This window comes from Perognathus longimembris, chromosome 28 (genome assembly GCF_023159225.1).
Source record: "Perognathus longimembris pacificus isolate PPM17 chromosome 28, ASM2315922v1, whole genome shotgun sequence".
Taxonomy (NCBI): Eukaryota; Metazoa; Chordata; class Mammalia; order Rodentia; family Heteromyidae; genus Perognathus; species Perognathus longimembris.
This window is the reverse complement of record NC_063188.1, coordinates 33704272-33723254: the sequence shown is the minus strand read 5'-3', so window position 1 is coordinate 33723254 and position 18983 is coordinate 33704272. Positions and strand designations below refer to the sequence as shown.

Genomic DNA, 18983 nt, shown 5'->3' with positions numbered 1-18983 from the left:
CAGGGCTTCATGTATACGAGGCAAGCGCTCTTGCCACTAGGCCATATCCCCAGCCCCTTGTTTGGTTTTCTTGAGATAAGTTCTCACTAGGTAGCCCAGGTTGGCCTTCCAACTTGCAGTCTCTTGCCTCCATCATCCAAGTGCTAGAATTACACGTATATGGCAATATACCCAGCAAAATATTTAAAAAAATTTTGTTTTTATTTTCTCATGTCCAAGTCTGGAACTCTTTTAGCATCCTAGGAATGATCCAGAGCCCTGCTGCTGCTCTGATCAGGGAAGTGGCTAGTTCTTGCCACATACTTCTTCTCAAAATTATTATGTTAAGGTAGCAATTGACCCTAAGGCCTGAGTGTTTTTTCACTACTCTGGGATAGACAATGCACTATATTGAATGAACTCTTCGAGGGGTTCCTTTGGTGGACGGAGACCACAGAAGTATCACATAACTCTTCCCACGGTGAGGCCAGGATCATTACTAGCATGGCCCTTTTTTTCCTTTTTTATTTTCTCTTTTTGTCAGTCCTGGGCCTTGGACTCAGGGCCTGAGCACTGTCCCTGTCTTCTTTTTGCTCAAGGATAGTGCTCTACCACTTGAGCCACAGCACCACTTCTGGCTTTTTCTATGTATGTGGTGCTGAGGAATCGAACCCAGGGCTTCAAGCATGCAAGGCAAGCACTCTACCACTAAGCCACACTCCCAGCCCCTGGCATGGCCCTTTTCTCAGATAAATTTCCCTCTCAGGAAATAGGAACAGCTTCAGTCAATCCCTCAGCAAGGATTCTCCACTGTCCTTGAGGCTTGTTCCAGATAAGTTTGGGTGGTATTGGTAAAACTACAGAGACTTTACTTGCTCATGAAGAGGATGTACATTGACTTTGTCTAGCAAGAATCTTTTAGGCAATATTTTTTTTGTCCTCCTCATATTCCCAACACACATGTAATTTGGACAACTTCCTCCCTAAGACCTACTGTCTTCAAGCTCCCGGTGTCTTCCAACTTGATCTGTACCCTTTTTATATTAAACACTTGTCTAATGTGGAGGGGTTCATCACTTGAGCAACATTTGAAAATGGAGATATTACTTGATTTCTGAGACTAGGAACCACTACTGGCATTTAGTGAATTCTGGCTAGAGATGCTGAATGTCCTGTGATACATCCAACAGATCCATACAACAAACAGCCTACCCTAAAAGCCATTGTTAAGTTTGTTGAGAAAGACTGTAATTATTCCTTCTCCCTCCAAAGCATATCATTCCATGTTCCATCCCCACAAATGTCTATACTTGCTAAATCTGGCAAAATTAATGCAGTGCAAGGCAGTGGTGATAGCCTATTCATCTTGTTCTCTTACAAAGAAATGCACTTAAGCAGTAAGTAGTGCGAAGTAGTAACTGAGATGGTGGATAGTGCCGGCAAATGGCAGGCTGGTCAGAGAGTGCTTGGTGGACAGAAAGTATTTCATGGTATTCTGCTCCTTCCATGTGCAATTCAGCTGACACAGAATGGACAAGAGAATATAGGCTTTAGATCTTTGCCACCTTTTACCCCATGGCTAGATCCTTTATGAACAGCATCAGAAAACAAGACGCTGGAAGGGAAAGAATAGGTAGTTTGCTATGGACTTCCGTGCCTTGCACATCTCCCAAAGGGATCCAAAAAGTTGTTCTGGAAGCTAAAAACATTTTGTATCGCCAATTCCCAGTCAAATTGAAAGCAGATGAAATTCTTCCAACCCTTATTATAATTTTTTTATACAACAAGCCTCGATTTGGGGAGCAGTGGTATAAAGCCGAGGAAACAATGTTTTAGGACAAATCTGGCTCCCAGCTGCACAGCCTTGTGTGACTAGGAACTTGGCACAGTAGTACAGGCTGCTCTGCAAAAGAGCCTGGGAGTCGGCAGTGCAGCTGGCAAATGTCAGGAGCATCATGTGGTAAACCTGCTCAACATGGGGAGGATCAGGCAATTGGCAGGATGGTCAGACTAAAACAGGAGATGGATGGGCCCCCAAGGGAAAGAAAGCCATCTTCATGTCTCAGATAGGACTAAGAATGTTCTCCTAACATATTATGTGGGACTCAAGAGGCCTGGAGTCCAGTTCTCATCAGTTTTCCAAGATCATTTGATGGCTTGGCCTTGAGAAAATCACTTCCTTGTTGGGGCCTCAGTGTCCTTCTCTGCAATAGACAAGGATGAATTAGAGTTTGCAAATTGGAGACCTCTGGGCTGGATTTGGCCAGTGGATGTATTTTGGTTGGCCAGCCTAGCATTTTATTTCCACAGTTTGGACTGGCTCCAGATCACCTCAGTTCCCACTTCTGCTTAGGAAGCTATCACTCCTCACCAAACCCTCTTAGCCATTTGCCATATTTCTAATACCCGTCTGGCTTCAGAAGGCTCCTTAACCCTACAGATCCTGAACTATAAAATGATTGTAAAGAGAGTCTTATAATTAGTGTGCTTTTGTGACTCTACTCATCAGCATCTAACATTACCAAGGGGTTAGCAGAGAGAGGGTTGGGAGTAAACAGGAGTAAATGTGTGTTGGGGGGGGGGGGACAGATTAAGTACTTCTTAATGGAAGATCTGCATGGATTTTCTTGAGGCAGTACTCCACTCACCTCAACCTGGGATGCAGCCCGTTGAACATCTCAAGTTTTCCTGGCCTTTACTCTCTTTAATCCCTAACTTATTGACAAACTTTTATTTATTGATTGATTTATTGATCTATCTATCTGTTTATTTAGTCGATCGTGGGTCTGGGTGCTGTCCCAGACTTCTTCAGCTCAAAGCTAGCACTCTACCACTTGATCCACAGTGCCACTTCCTGTTTTCTGGTGCTTAATTGGCTATAAGAGCCTCACGGACTTTCCTGCCTGGGCTGGTTTTGGATTGAGATCCAGTCAATATTTGTCTTTTTGAAGGTGTATACACTATCTATTAGCCATTATTCAGTTTTGATTTTTTTTGTTGTTGTTGATTATTTTTTGCCAGTCCTGGGGCTCGAACTCAGGGCCTGGGCTCTGTCCCTGAGCATCTTTTGCTCAAGGCTAGCTCTCTGCTACTTGAGCCACTGTGCCACTTCTGGCTTTTTCTGTATATGTAGTACTGAGGAATCGAACCCAGGGCTTCATGCATGCTAGGCAAGCACTCTACCACATTCCCAGCCCTGATTTTTTTTTAAATTATTATTTTGTTTGAATGGAACCCAGTTGTGTTCCTGTGTAATTTGATAAGCAGTGTCAGGGGGTTAGTTCCATTTTTTCTTTACAAGGACAGTACAACAAAATGAACTTCCCCTAACAGAAATCGCCTTCATTGATCTGTCTGGTTGCTTGTAGCATTGGGGACTTTCCTTCACACAGGGCACTTTGAGAAGAAAGCTTTTGCCTTTTAGGTTTCCATTATTATCCCTCTTTACCCCCTTAGTGTCATTTATGTGAGGAAAAATTGAAGTGTAGCAAGTGAAGTTAAAAAGAGGTGAAGGCCTTTCCATGGGTAAATTACAGAGCCAGAGTCACTGCATTTTTGTTAATTTCACCTTGATTAACTCCTAATAAGGAGATTAACTTGCTTTTCATATCCTAGTCCTGGTCCTAAGCACATTCATAGTCCTTTGATCCTTGTAGAAGCAAGGCCCTTCCTAATGGATCCTCTGGGATTTACTGTGGATCTTTGGTGTGGCTGATGTATCTTATTGTGAAGTCACCAAACATCAGTATAAAACAGAGCTAACTTGAGCAGAGCACTGGTGGCTCACGCCTATAATCCTACCTATTCAAGAGACTGAGATCTGAGGATCTTGGCTTGAAGCTAGCCTGAGCAGGAAGGTCCATGAGACTCTTTATCTCAAATAAACTAATCAGAAAAAGCGAAAAGTGGCACTGTAGCTTAAGTGGTAGAGGACTAGCTTTGAGGACAAGGAGGCTCAGGGACAGTGCCCAGGCCCAGAGTTCAAGCCCCAGAACTGGAAAAAAAAAAACAACAAAACAAAACCAAAACCAGAGCTAATCTGTCCCCAGTTTTGTTGGGAGCAGAAGAAGTGGCCAGATGCTTTTACTGTAGAGGGATTTTTGGATGGACACCAAGCAGTAATCCAAATGAGAGACCATAGGACTTCATATTGTCCATTAGAAAATAAATAAGCCCAGTATTGACTACTAAACAAAAGCAAAAGGTATTTGATGAATGGAAACTACTTTTGTTTAAATTGAGTGTCATGAGTTAATACTGGCTTTCTGGTTTACAAGTCAAACAAGAACATTCAGGCAAAATTCTGTGTTTTCAGTAGGTGTTAATGAATGAATTATAAATGGCTACATTTATGGTAGGAAGAAAACATGCTAGAAAATCCAAAGGACAGTAACAAGTAATTTTCTCCTTAAACATGTTTATTTCTTTTTATCCTTCAAAATTTATCTTTTAGGCTCATTTTAAAATAAATTGCTTTCCTTCTCAAGTGAAAAGACATTTCAATGTATCTAGATTAGTGTCTTTTGGACTCTTCTGATGGTTTTCTGTCTTTAATTGATCAATTAGACAAGTAACACTGGACAAAGAATTAGATGAACTAAGCTATACTCCTATCTAGGTTGTTAATTTTGTATTAATTTAAAATTGCTTTCTTCTCTGGACTTCAAATTGTCTGCCCAGTGAGGGGGAGAATTAAGTAAACTATAGATTTTATGGAAATAACTAGTCTCATTAGACTCAGGTGATAATAATGTATTGGACAAAATAGTTAGCACTGAGTGACAGATTCTTTTTGCCTGTCCTGAGGCTTGAACTTAGGGCCTAGGCTGTATCTCTGAGCCTCTCTGTGTTCAAGGCTAACATTCTACCATTTGAGCCACAACACCACTTCCAGCTTTTCCTGAGAAGTTTATTGGAGATAAGAGTCCCACAGACTTTCCTGCCTGGGCTAGCTTTGAACCATGATCCTCAGATCTCAGCCTCCTGAATAGCTAGGATTACAGAAATGAGCTACCAACGCTTGGCTGAATGACAGATTTTATAAAACTGTAAGTGTGCATACAATATATGAAGATACCTCAAAGATTACCTAAGTCCAACAACTCCCAAGTTTCAGTCACTTGTGTGCCAACTTTATAATTTTTGTCATATTTCTGGTTTGTTTTGTATCATCAAGACTATTATTTAGTGTTTTCTACACTGGCTTCATTGCTTATAATTCTAAAAGTATCTACTCTAGTCTCATCTAAGCAATAATTATTCATGAAGTCACATATTAAATGCTCTAGATACATCTCTCTAAAATATATTTAAATTAATAGGTTTAATTTTAGGTATCACCTAAAGTCATTTTCATACTTTGGGAAACATTGCTCTTGTTCCTTGTTCATATGTGAAAACTAAAGGTTAGAGAGATTAAATATCTTTGTTTCTTATCACAAAGCAGGTTACCATGGAGACGTGACTAGAGGACACCTGTTACAGTCAGAGACAGAGTTGTGGCCAAAACCCAGGTCATTTGACTCCTAGATCTGGTCACTTTCTATCATATCATGCTGTTCTCATAGTTGCCATTAAGGTCTAAGGTTCTTTAATGGAGATGGGATTAGAATACAGATTTTTATTAAGTGTAGCAAATTCTAACAATCATAACAAATGGCTATTTATGGCTTTAGATGAGTCGTTCAGTCTCTCAGGATCTAATTTCTCTTATTTGACAAGGGGAGAAAGATGGTAACCAGCATTGACTAAGCACTTCCTAGGTCTTTTATTGGGTCATGTTCCATCCTCATGATACCACCCAGAGAGGATGACACCAGATGAGTTCACAGAGAACTTTCTGCTCTGAAACCATAGAGTTCTAACAGAACAAATCCAAGTTTGCTTACCTGAAAGAATATGTGTTTGAATTTTTGGAAAACCAGATAGTTTTAGTAGGTTAGATTAACTGGAACCACAACTTAACAAAAATAGTTTTAAAAAATGATGAATTTCCCATTGGATATCCATGTCCTATATGAAGAATTTCCCCCATGTAGATCCAAGAAGGAGAGTCTTAATCTCCTTACCCAAGTTTAGGAGCTTCTGTCAGGTCTAGTTGTCCCCTCCTGTAGACATTTGACTTTGTTTAGACAATATCCATGGTTTTCCATCTTTAACTGGCCGATTAAGAAACACTGGATGAAGAATGAGGTAAGCTGGGTTACACTCCTATCTCAACTATTCATTTTGTGTGCATTAAAAAAAAACTTCTTTGAACTTCAGTTTGTTCTATAAAATGAGGGGAGTACATTTGAAGGATTGGCATACCAACCACTACCCTGATGACATCACAGAGCTGCCTGGAGGCAAATGAGGTAATGTCTGAGAATAGTGGCACGAAAATTAAATGTCCTATTGAGTTTAATCTTGGCTACAGGAACCTGTTCTGTGTGGAGGAAATATACTGCTTCTTGTTAAAAGTAATGTGAACAGAAGGAACTTTCAGGTAGCTTATTCTTGTTCTGGACATTCTTCAATTCTCATTTCTGTTATTTTTTCTTAGATTTACTATTCTGAAGGAGGACAAGCTTCAGCCATGGGGCGATTTAAAGGTCGGATTGTAGGGTCCACCGATCCAGGTAATGCGTCTATCACTGTCTCGGATATGCAGGCTTCAGACAGTGGAATTTATATCTGCGATGTTAACAACCCACCAGATTTTGTCGGCATAAACCAAGGCATCATCAACGTGACTGTGTTAGGTATGAGCATTTTTTCTGCCTCCCGCCCCTTAGAACAACTTAGAACACATCAGTGGACTAGGATATTTATGACAAAGAAGTCTCTAGGAGTGAATATCTTTGTTCTTCCCTTATTACTGGGAAATACAATCATGTTCCTAATTTACCTACAGGGTAAATCACTCATGAAACTTAGAAATAATTGCCAAAGCAATAGCACTGCCAACATGAAAACAGTACATGATCCAACCACTAGGGGTCCCTATGAATGATACAATGAGATAAGCAATCCACTGTTCCAATCACTAGTAATTATTAGTCATTAGTAACTTTCAGAGGGAACTTCCAGTTATAGCAAGACTTACCTGGAGGAGTGTGGACTGTCAGTTCATTAACTTTTCCTACCATTAAATCATCTTTCAAATGGAGGCAGGAGGGAACTTTAAAATGCTAATACATTGAAGTATTTGCTAATGTCCATTTATAAAGTCCTTTATATTCATGAGGGAATAGAAAATTCATAATTTTTCCTATGATTGTCTCTACACTCACTCAATATTATATCACCTTTATTTCTCTGAAATTTTAAAATACCATGAATAATTTACATCACACTTGTTACATATCTTCGCATACATATATCATATGTAAACCTATTATATAAGCAATAATACAGAATCTGTGTCTTAGTCAACTTCTTAACATTTATAGCCCAAAACACTGCCTTGTGCATACTGTTTTGTTGAATGATAAAAGCAAAACACATGATTTTTATTCTGCAGAGTATATTCCAAATACAACTTGTTTTTCTTTTAACACTAGAGTGATTTTTTTTTTTTTTGGCCAGTCTTGGGCCTTGGACTCAGGGCCTGAGCACTGTCCCTGGCTTCTTCCCGCTCAAGGCTAGCACTCTGCCACCCGAGCCACACGCCCCTTCTGGCCGTTTTCCATATATGTGGTGCTGGGGAATGGAACTGAGCTTCATGTGTAGGAGGCAAGCACTCTTGCCACTAGGCCATACTCCCAGCCCTAGAGTGATTGTTTTGATAACTTGAGAATTTGCAATGCAGAAGCTATCTGAATTCAAATTCAAACAAGATATAACTCAATTGGAGTTACCTCTGTAGATTTCAGTAAGATTCAAAGGTGTCGAAGGAGAGAAATAGATAAAACTAACTTGGAATCTATGAGAAGATACTAGAAAGAAGCTAGACTTAGCAATTGGAATACTTCAAGAAAAGTAAAATTATAAGAGCATGATAATTGTGATCAAAATATAGATGATAAATTCTGGTAAAATAGAAAGAATTTAATGGAAATAATTTGGGGTAGAAGTGACAAATGATGACTGAAGATTAAAAAAAAACAACATAAAAGTATTTCCCAAAGCAAAAAAAAATGCTAATACTGGACTAAAGGAATGGCTCAAGCAGGAAGTGCCTGAGTTCAACCCTCCTAAAATGCTAATGCTTTTTAATAAAGGAGGCCACAAACTGAGCCATTGTTGAGACTTAAGTAATCTGTGTATTCATTTTGTAACATTAGGTAAATCGTGTGTGCTCTTAAACTGAGTTTGGAGTAGTTCCTTTATTTTGTATTTGTTGAGTGCCTACTTTGTGCCAGAAGAAGTGAAGTTTATAGTGATGGATGTATGTTTTCTGTTCTTGGAGCACTCCCAGTTTGGGGTGACTTTTAGGGATTCGTCCAATGTCTGAGAGGAAAATGGGGTCAAAGTGCCCATATGCAGGTCTTGGGGTTGGGAAGTACAAAAGGGAAGGGAAAAGGGCTGATGACTTACACTGACTGACCAGTTCACTAAACATGCCTAAGTTGAGAGGACGGATCCAGTTATTGTTCCTCAACCTCTGTGTACACATCCCAGAAAAGAGGAAACTAGGGCTGGGAATATAGCATAGTGGTAGAGTGCTTTCCTTGTATACATGAAGCCCTGGGTTTAATTCCTCAGCACCAGGTATATAGAAAAAGCCATGAAAGGGTGCTGTGGCTCAAGTGATAGAGTGCTAGCCTTGAGCAAAAAGAAGCCAGGGACAGTGCTCAGGCCCTGAGACCAAGCCTGCGAGACTGGCAAAAAAAAAAAAAAAAAAAAAGAGGAAATTAGATCAAATCAGTGACTAGATAATTGAGCTGCTTAGAAAGGCAGCAATTGATTTTTAAAAGAGATGTGCACCCAAGGAATCTATTTATAATTATCTTTGATGGCTTCCAAGATGGATGCTCAAAAGGAACTAGCTCATGTTTACTATGAGATTACCCACACAGAAGGAGGGAATGGGGAATGGTCCTCAAGAAGTAATGTTTAAGAATGACTTAAAGGGGGCTGGGGATATAGCCTAGTGGCCTGCCTCGGATACACGAGGCCCTAGGTTCGATTCCCCAGCACCACATGTACAGAAAACGGCCAGAAGCGGTGCTGTGGCTCAAGTGGCAGAGTGCTAGCCTTGAGCGGGAAGAAGCCAGGGACAGTGCTCGGGCCCTGAGTCCAAGGCCCAGGACTGGCCAAAAAAAAAAAAAAAAAGAATGACTTAAAGTCAGGTGCTCGTGGCTCATGCCTATAATCCTAGATATTCCAGAGGCTAAGATCTGAGGATCATGGTTTGAAGCCAGCCAGGGTAGAAAAATCTGTGAGATTCTTATCTCCAATTAACCACCAAAAACCAGAAGGGGAGCTGTGGCTCCAGTGGTAGAGCACTAGCCTTGGGCACAAAAGCTCAAGGACAGTGCCCAGACCCTGGATTCAAGCCCTAACACACACACACACACACACACACACACACACACACACACACACACACACACACACACCACGAGTGCACCTGGCTTAGCTCAACTAGTTGTATTTCATTGTGTTGAGCCCTTACATATTAAGGTGTAGGGACACAGATGAGAAATACTACTCCAACACTTGCTGAGGAGTTTACACTGCAGTTTGGAAGACCAGTCATCTACATGAGAACAAAATGGTATGGTTTAAATCCCAAAACATCACGCTCAGAATAAGATGACTCACGCTGTAGACCTTATGACTTTATGCAAATCACTCTATTATTCTTTGGCAAGATGGATTGCAATTTCTGCCCTTGTCTTTTTCCTAAATATAAGCCAAGACAACACATTAATCATATTCAGAAGAGAACAAAATCCCACAGATTTTGGCATGTCAAAAGATCTTATTTGAAATAATCTGAAAATTATATTCTCATAGCGAATTTGTACTATTCATATTTACCCTATGTTACATAATTTTTATAATTTGGTAATATATACATATAATTAAAAACTGGAAATACTTCTTCTTTTTTTTTTTTTTTTTGCCAGTCCTGGGTCTAGGACTCAGGGCCTGAGCACTGTCCCTGGCTTCTTTTTGCTCAAGGCTAGCACTCTGCCACTTGAGCCACAGCGCCACTTCTGGCCATTTTCTGTACATGTGGTGCTGGGGAATCGAACCCAGGGCTTCATGTATAGGAGGCAAGCACTCTTGCCACTAGGCCATATCCCCAGCTGGAAATACTTCTTAAAAGGATACAAATCTAGCTCCTATCCTTACCAATATTTGCCATACTTCCTGACTCATATTTATTTTATTATTTATAACATGTTTATATATCATTCCACTTTAAAGTTTAAAAAGTCTATACTTTTTTCTTTTTATAGTGTTATTTCAAGATCTGTACAGCATTCTGAAAATTCTCTCCTGCATTGTCATGCCTTCTTCTCATCATTTTTTTCCACTGGTGGGTCTTCTGCATGCCAGGCCAAGAGCTCTACTACTGAGCTGCACCTGCCTTCTTTCCTGGTTTGTTATGAGGATCAAAAAAAATACTGACTACTCAAGAACGGTATAATGTTCAAACCAGTTGAAGCATTAATCCTCTATTTTCTATTAGTCCCTGATTCTGGAGTGTTTTGTGGAGAAGTGATGTAAAGAGGCAAGGCTTTGGAATAGCCTTGAAATTAAACTAGACAAAAAGTTACTGTTCTTGTTGATGTAGCTCAGTGACACTTCCAAAAAATAAAAATAAATGCCAGTGTTCTTAAATTTCAAATTCTGAGTATTCCAAATTGATTTCCCTAAGAAATCAAGATTCACTTTCTCAGTTATTCTTTCCCTTGAGTCTTTGGGTCAGTGGTCATACCTGACAGGGTGACCTTTGCTTAGACAGCCAGCACCCAGGCTACATAAAAGGCTAGAGTCTGTGATTTCCTTGCTCTAGGACTCTCAAATATTCAGTTGGGCATTGGTGACTCATTTCTCTATTTCTAGCTACTCAGGATGCTGAAATCTGAGGATCATGGTTTGAAGCCAGCCCGGGTAGGAAAGTCTGTGACATTCTTATTACCAATTTAAAAGCAAGAAGTGGGGCTAGGAATATGGCCTAGTGGCAACAGTGCTTGCCTCCTACACATGAAGCTCTCGTTTCGATTCCCCAGCACCACATATATGGAAAACGGCCAGAAGGGGAGCTGTGGCTCAGGTGGCAGAGTGCTAGCCTTGGGCGGGAAGAAGCCAGGGATGGTGCTCAGGCCCTGAGTCCAAGGCCCAGGACTGGCCAAAAAAAAAAAAAAAAATTCACACATAGAGGACAAGAACAAACCCATTGTTTAAAAAAAGAACTAAAGAATGGTTATTCAAAGGAAGATCAAAGCTGGAAGATGCACACTAGTGAAACTGAATTAAATTATTAAAAAAAAAAAAGCCAGAAGTGAACTTTGGTCCAAGTAGTAGAGAGTCAGCCTTGAGAGCAAATGCTAAGGGACATTACCCAGGCCCTGAATTTAAGCCTCTGGGCCTGCACACACATGCACACATATACACACTTTTTATGCTATTATAGCGTGTTTCACAAATTTATTTTTAAAATTAATTTATTTATTGCCAAAGTGATGTATAGAGGGGGAGTTTCATATGTAAGGTAGTGTATACAGTTCTTATCCATCTTACACAAACTCTTAAGAATTCCATCTTTATTAATTTTATAAAGAACAAAAGCATCTGCTAAATTTAGATTCTTTTGGAAATTATGAGACTGCTAATTTTTCTCTACAAGTTGAAGCACCTGTTAAATTCCATTGCATTAGGAGTACCAGCTTTCCCTGACTGGAGGTGGGATAAGAGGCAGAATGAGGTGAGTGATAAGAAAGACCAATTGTGAGGAGAGGTATTGTTGTTGCCTTAAAGATGGCTTTTCATAGCAATACACCTTTCAGCGACATTGCATTACCTAGCAATGAACATGAATGCCATACACATTCATGAATTCATTCAACAAAGCATGAGCACATGTTGGTTTCCATGATAAACAATAGAGGTGGGAGGATGTAAAAGATAGGCTCCACCCTCCAAAAGTTCAATTGAGTGACAGGGATAGGTAATATAAAACACAAGTTTTCAGTGGGAAGTATGGGAGAAGAGCTGTGATAACCCAGGGGAATGGCTACAGAAGGGAAAGCAGAGAAGGTTTATCAAGGAAAGTGATTTTATGCTAGCTAAGACTGTTGACAAATGTGCAAGAGGATGTCAGGAAGAGTGGGGCTGGGGAGGCAGGGCACAATTTAGGTGAGGGAAAGAGCAGTAAGAGAAGAGCCAGGTGGTTTGGATGGCCATTTATTTGAGAGATTTCCATTACTTATGACAACCTTGGAAAAAATCGATCTCTGGAAAAATACCCAGATTGAGTTTGAGTATTTATTTTGTGAACATTTGAAATGTGCATCATTTTCCTTCTGCAGTTTGGCACATGAAAATAAAATGATTACTTTAGAGAAGGGTTGGGAACACATGGAAGCATTTTCATTTAGTTTCCAATCTGAGCCTTTGCCTCCCACCTCATTTTTGTTGAAAGCAATAAAGTTAAAGGGAGATCAATGGCTTTGCCAGTAAAACATCTAAGTTCTACTGGGAACTTTAATTGCATGAAATGTCAGTTCAGTTCTGATTCAGTAGTTTTAGAATTTGTAGTTTTGAGGTTTGGTTCAGAGTGATTCATTTAATGTTTTGTTAATAAAATAGGAGAAGAATATTGTGTTTACCCTCCAAAAGCCTACATAGGTTTGAAATGAGCACAAATTTCCAGGCTGTTGTCCATAATTTAGTTTAAGACATGGTGTCTGATTTTTTCATGATAAAACACCCACATTTAATTTTCTATTCAAAATTTTATTCTTCCATTAAGGCTATAAAATCCTGTGTCTGAAGGAAAGGCAATATCTGAATCTAAAGACAGTTGCGATGGACTCCTAGTTAAATAGCATGGTTTTGGATAGGCAAATCAAGTTGTTTCCATTTGAGAAAGTCATTGTCAAAGAATAGAGTCACAAGCAAAATAGAAAAACACTTATTTTAATTAAGAGACACCTGCTATAAGATAGAGATCATTTCTTTTGTCTTTCTTTCCCATGGTTTTACCCCTAATATCACTGTAACTGATTTTAGTACCCTGGATATTGTATATGCATGTATTGGAACTAGGGAAGGGAAAGGGGATACCAAAATTGAGAGACAAAGGATAAAAAGACAAACCAATGCAATAGCAATACTTACAAAACTATATGCTGTAAACAAAGTATACAACTCATTGAGAGGGAGAGGGTAATGGGGGGGAGGGGGAGAAATGAGGGAGGAGGTAACAAGTTGCATAAGAAATGTACTCACTGCCTTATGTATGAAACTGTAACCCCTCTGTACATCACTTTGACAATAAAGAAAAAAAAGAATTCTATATTTCATGAGGGATCTTGGCCAGTGTTTTTTTTTTCTTAAAGTGTTTTTCTCTTGTCAAAGTCAAGTTAATTCTTCCCATTTTAAAATAGTGTTTGCCATTGGGAACCAAAGTAGAATATGTTTACCTACAAAGTAATTTATTGTAAATAAAATAAATCTATGTTGAAAAAAAGAAGCACTTAAAGTATGACTTAAAGCATCTCAACTGTTGGTGGGTTTTATATTCAAATTAAGGTAATAAAGCCAGGTGCTGGTGGCTCACACCTGTAATCCTAGCTACTCAGAAGGCTGAGATCAGGAGGATCAAGGTTCAAAGCCCGCTTTGACAGAAAAAAATCTGAGCGACTCCATCTCCAAAATCACCAGCAAAAAGCAAGGCTGATGATATGATTCAAATGGTAGAGCACCAACCTAGCAAGCCAGAATAGCAAGTATGAGGCTTTTAATTCACACCCCAATAGGAGCAGAAAGTAAAAAGAAGGAAGGAGGGAAGGAAAGAAGGAAGGAAGGAGGGAGGGAAGGAAGGAAGGAAAGAGAGAAAAGGAAGGGAAGAAAGAAAGAATAAAAGACAAAGAAAGAAAGAAAATGAGGATGAGTTAGAATGCACAGAACTTGAGATCATTGTTTGTGTATGTGTGATTAAGGATAGAATAAAGCAGTATAAAGAGAAGGAGGTGGTTCTGATGCCCAGTTCCTTTCAGAACTTTTGAACGCCTTCCTTTTAATCACCCCTTCCTATGAAACTTGTTCCTTTACCTGAATTCTTTATCATAGATGATTGCACGATCATGGCTTTACTGTTCAAATCAGAAGCCTGTGAATCACCTTGTATCTCCCTCTTCTGCATCCCCCATATCCAGTTGGTTACCAAGACCTGTGGCACACACCTTTCTTTCCTTTTTGCCCATACTGATGTTTGAGCTAAGGCAGGCTTGAAACCATGATTCTCTAGATCTTGGCCTCAGGATTGCAGGTGTGATCCACTGGAGCCTAGCTGCACTCTGTTAATACTTCATGAATCTGTCTCCTCCTTTCCCTTGATTCAGGCATCCCAGTGTCAGAGAGTTCAATTAAATGTTAAAATAACCGTCATCACTGCCCTGCTTAAACTCCTTCCATGGTCTCCCTGCTCTTATATAAAATACACAGACTACAAATCCCTCTGTGCTAGGCCTCCTGCCACTGTCTAACCATACCTATCATCTTTCTTCTACCCCAGTTCAGAGCTGGGCCAATATTAAGTCCTCAAGTCTCCAGTGTCTAGTTCAGTGCGGGCTGAATAATGACTTCAGTATTGATGAGACTCACAGGCACATTCTAGTCCTCTGTCCTGTGTCACCCATTGATGTATAAATAGAGAAAAACACATAAAGGGATGGAAAAACACAGTATCAATGAAATATTTTTAATCAAGAATAAAAACCAAGTTATTTCAAAGTATTCAAGGGGTCTATTTTCATTGAGAATTGGTTTTAAAGTATAAACTATACTCCAAGTCATTTAATGTTTGCTTACATTTGGCTGTTTTAATAAAAGCATATTTTAAGACACAATGCAGAAATTCATGGCTATAAATCTAGGCAAGAGGCAGACAGAGGAGACAGAGAGACACTCTTTGAATTTTAATGGCCTACTGACTAGTAGGTTCTGACTCTGAAGTGCTCTACTCCCATCTGGTGGTGCATCCAGAAAACTGTCCAAATATATTTTTTGAGATTAAAAAAGAACCACATATATTTGGCAGAATGAAATGACTACAACTGTTACAAGTTGACATTCATTCCGCAAGTTTTTACTCTTTGTCATTGCCTTACAGTCAAACCATCTAAGCCCTTTTGTAGTATCCAAGGAAGACCAGAAAGAGGCCAGCCTATTTCCCTGAGTTGCCATTCTGAGTTTGGATCGCCAACTCCTACGTACTACTGGAATAAGCTTGAGGGGAAAAAACAGCATGTCAGTGAAAGAAAGATCCAGTAAGTGTCCACCTTTGATGATATGGCAAGGCCTGCCACTGGGGTTAGCTGACAACAAGTGTGTGTGGATGGCTGTTTGTCCTTAGTGTCAATAGTCTCTTTTTTGGTGGGGGGTAGGATTTTAAAGAAATAATTGCCTGACAATATGATGATTTGCTCTGTGTACTCCCCAATTACTAGAATCCCGCTTGGACGTGGAGAATATGGGGGGAACAGGCATGGCCCTAGAGGGGGTTACTAGCTTTTACAAGCAGGGTTCTATTTAGACCCTGGGTAGCTCCAGAAAGGGGGGCCATTGTGGGGAAGTGCTTGGGAGCTGGATAATGTGATACTCTGACATGACATATGACATTAAAATCTAATTTTCTGGTTTTGACAGGCTCGCCCAATGGGATTTTGGTTATTGGAAATCTGACCAATTATAAGCAAGGTTATTACCAGTGCATTGCCATCAACAGCCTGGGCAATAATTCCTGTGAAATTGACCTAACCTCCTCACGTGAGTTGACCCATGTGGCTTTTACAGTTTCTCTTTGAGTTAAGTAGGACTAGGCCTGTCAGCCACGCACATTAATTAGAATATCTGATTATCTTTCCTACCTTTCCAGGGGCTTGTGTACTTAATTGATAGAGTAATAGGATAAATAACTACCATTACATCTCGTATAATATTAGGGTATTCACTAAAATCCTTTAGAAAATGCAATTTTTTTAAAGCTTCACAAGTTTTCTAGGGAGTGGATACTACTGTATGATAAGACGACAGTTATATATCAGGTTGGATTTCTCCTTAGGGTGCTGTTGGTAAACCCAGGTAGCTCTTCTATACATACAGTTGACAGACATTTCAGTTCTTTTTTTTTTTTCTTATTTATTGTCAAAGTGATGTACAGAGAGGTTACAGTTTCAGATGTTAGGAACTTTTCAATTCTTAAATACTTTGTTAGGAATGGTTGCTGTTGTCTCAGGCTTATAATCCTAGCTACTCAGAGGCTCTGCGGATCATGGTTCAAAGCCAGCTCAGACAGGCAAAGTCCAGTGAGACTCTTATCTCCAACTAACCACCAGAAAACCAGACGTGTCTCTATGGCTCAAAGTGGTAGAGCTCTAGTCCTTGAGCAAAAGATCCCAGCGACCATGCCCAGGCCCTGAGTTCAAGCCACACAACAAACAAAAATAACACCCCATTAGGATCTACCAATAATAATAACAGTAACAACAACAATAAAAGCAACAACAAAAACAACACCAACATTCTCAGCTGAGTCTGGTGGCACATGCCTGTAATTCTAGCATTCAGGACACAAAGGCAGGAGGATCATGAGTTCAAGGCCTGCTTGGATTATGTAGTGACTTTCCAGGTCAGCTTAAACAACAGCGAGAAACTGATTCAAAAAATTAAAAAAGAGCAGGGCTCCAGTGGCTCACACCTGTAATCCTAGCTACTTAGGAAGTTGAGATCTGAGGATCATGGTTTCAAAGGCACTGTGGGCAGGAAAGCCCTGAAGACTCTTATCTTCAAATCCCAGTTTGAAAGCAACTTTGCTTGGTCATAGTTATGTGTGTCAGTGTTAGTGGCTATGTTTGCACCGAAAAACATACTCATCTTTCTTCATTCACTATGACTCTCACTGGTAGTTCTTGGGGTTTCTATTCCCCCTGCCTATACATGTCATTTCCTTGCTATGTGACTGTTCCAAACATTCTCCCTCAGGCACCAATATACTTATAGAATATGACAATGTGTTCTACCTTACTAACTTGCTGCTTTTTTATCCTCCAGATCCAGAAGCTGGGATCATCATTGGAGCCTTGGTTGGTGCCCTAGCAGGTGCTGCCATTATTGTCATTGCAGTATATTTTGCAAAAAGCAAGGGCAAAGGCAAAGGAAAGGAAGAGGGATTCCAGCACCACCACAGAACTGGAGTAAGTCCTTTACTTCAACCCACACATCTTTTCGAGAATGCAAACATTTCTTAAGTACATCTTTAGTTAGCAATTCCTCAATATTTGTTTTAGCATAAGATATTCAAATGTTTTTCTGCTCTCTCACTGGGTTTATGCAAAGAATGATGTTGGCTACTATTTACTAAATCTAGTGTGCCAGATTCTTTGGTAACATATTTATCAACTCATTTAATCATCACAACAAGTTTTATGATATAATGTCAACACACTTGTCTTTATACTAACATAGTAATAAATATAATTTTGAATAGTTTTATGGAATTAGAGGCCCAAACTGATGACTCACAATAATCAGAATGTGGCCAGGTCCATAGACTATGTTCTTCATCACTCTTGTGTTTCTTCTGTAGTGTATATCACACACACCTTCATTTGTCCATGCTTCCATCCACAACATTAAGATTCCATCTTACTCTTTTCAAAATGACCATCATAAGGAATACGAACAACAAATGCTAGCAGAGATGAGGGGAAGAAGGAACCCTATTAAACTGCTGATGGTAATGTATACTAGTGTAACCACCAAGGAAGGCAGATTCCTCAAAAAACTAAACATAGAATTACCTTATGATCCAGTGATATCACTCTTGTGCATTTCTCCAGAAGATTACAAGTCAGGATACAATAAAGATATTTGCACATCCATGTTTATTGCTTCACTATTGTCCATGGCTATGTTATATAAAGAGCCCAGATACCCCATAGTTGATGAGTGAATCAATAAGATGTCTCTCTCTCTCTCTCTCTCTCTCTCTCTCTCTCTCTCTCACACACACACACACACACACACACACACACACACACACACACACTATCAGAAATAATAATATATAATTTCCAGGGAACTGGGTGGAAGAACACGGAAAAATTGTCAAGTGAGTGAAGTAATTGAGAGAGAGAAAAGCTTATATTTTCTCTTATATGTAGGAGTTCACTCTAAGTTATAAACACATATGAAAACATATACAGGGTCATTTTCACACACACACACACACATACATATATACTCACACACAAATATTTTGACCAAGGTATGGTATATGCAGGAGAGTTGCAATGATATAACTCTTGAACAAGTAACTTGCAGGTTAACAAAGTGAATATGAGGAATCTCAAATATGTGTTGTGTAGGGAAGTTTAAGAGATGAGAGGGCATATGAATGGAGAGAGGAATGGTGGGTGAATTAAATCACAATATTCAATGTATGTCTATGAGAATGAAGTTAGCATTTTCTTCACTTGATCTTGTCTGGTTTGCTTTCTTTTAGGCCAATGACAAGCATAAACCAAACTAGAGAGGTTGAAGGAATGCCAACTGAAGATGCTGCCAAGATAGAAGCATCTCTGCCACCCTCCATTCAGGTGGTTGATCCAACTACTGTCATGGTACCAATTCATGAGCCTAAATCACAGCTGGATGCCATCCCTGATCCTTTCCTAGGACCAGAGCCTATGCCAGAGGTAGAGATTCAGGTGGAGCCGGTGCCTGAGTCTGAGCCTGTGGCACAGGCAGAGCCAGAGACAGAACCAGAGGCAGAGGCAGAGCCTAGGGTTACAGTTGAACCCCAGGGTGATGAGGAAAAGGGTGTGGTTAAGACATAA

At 39.8% G+C, this 18983-nt stretch overlaps 1 protein-coding gene across 1 annotated transcript in view; it reads left to right on the top strand.

The window, feature by feature from the left end:
* Positions 1–18983, top strand: part of Vsig1 (V-set and immunoglobulin domain containing 1) — a 30059-nt gene extending 11076 nt beyond the window's left edge. The window contains 6 exon segments of the mRNA XM_048335330.1: positions 6524–6722; positions 15257–15397; positions 15793–15912; positions 17197–17288; positions 17290–17339; positions 18650–18983. Coding sequence (XP_048191287.1) covers positions 6524–6722; positions 15257–15397; positions 15793–15912; positions 17197–17288; positions 17290–17339; positions 18650–18983 — 936 coding nt within the window.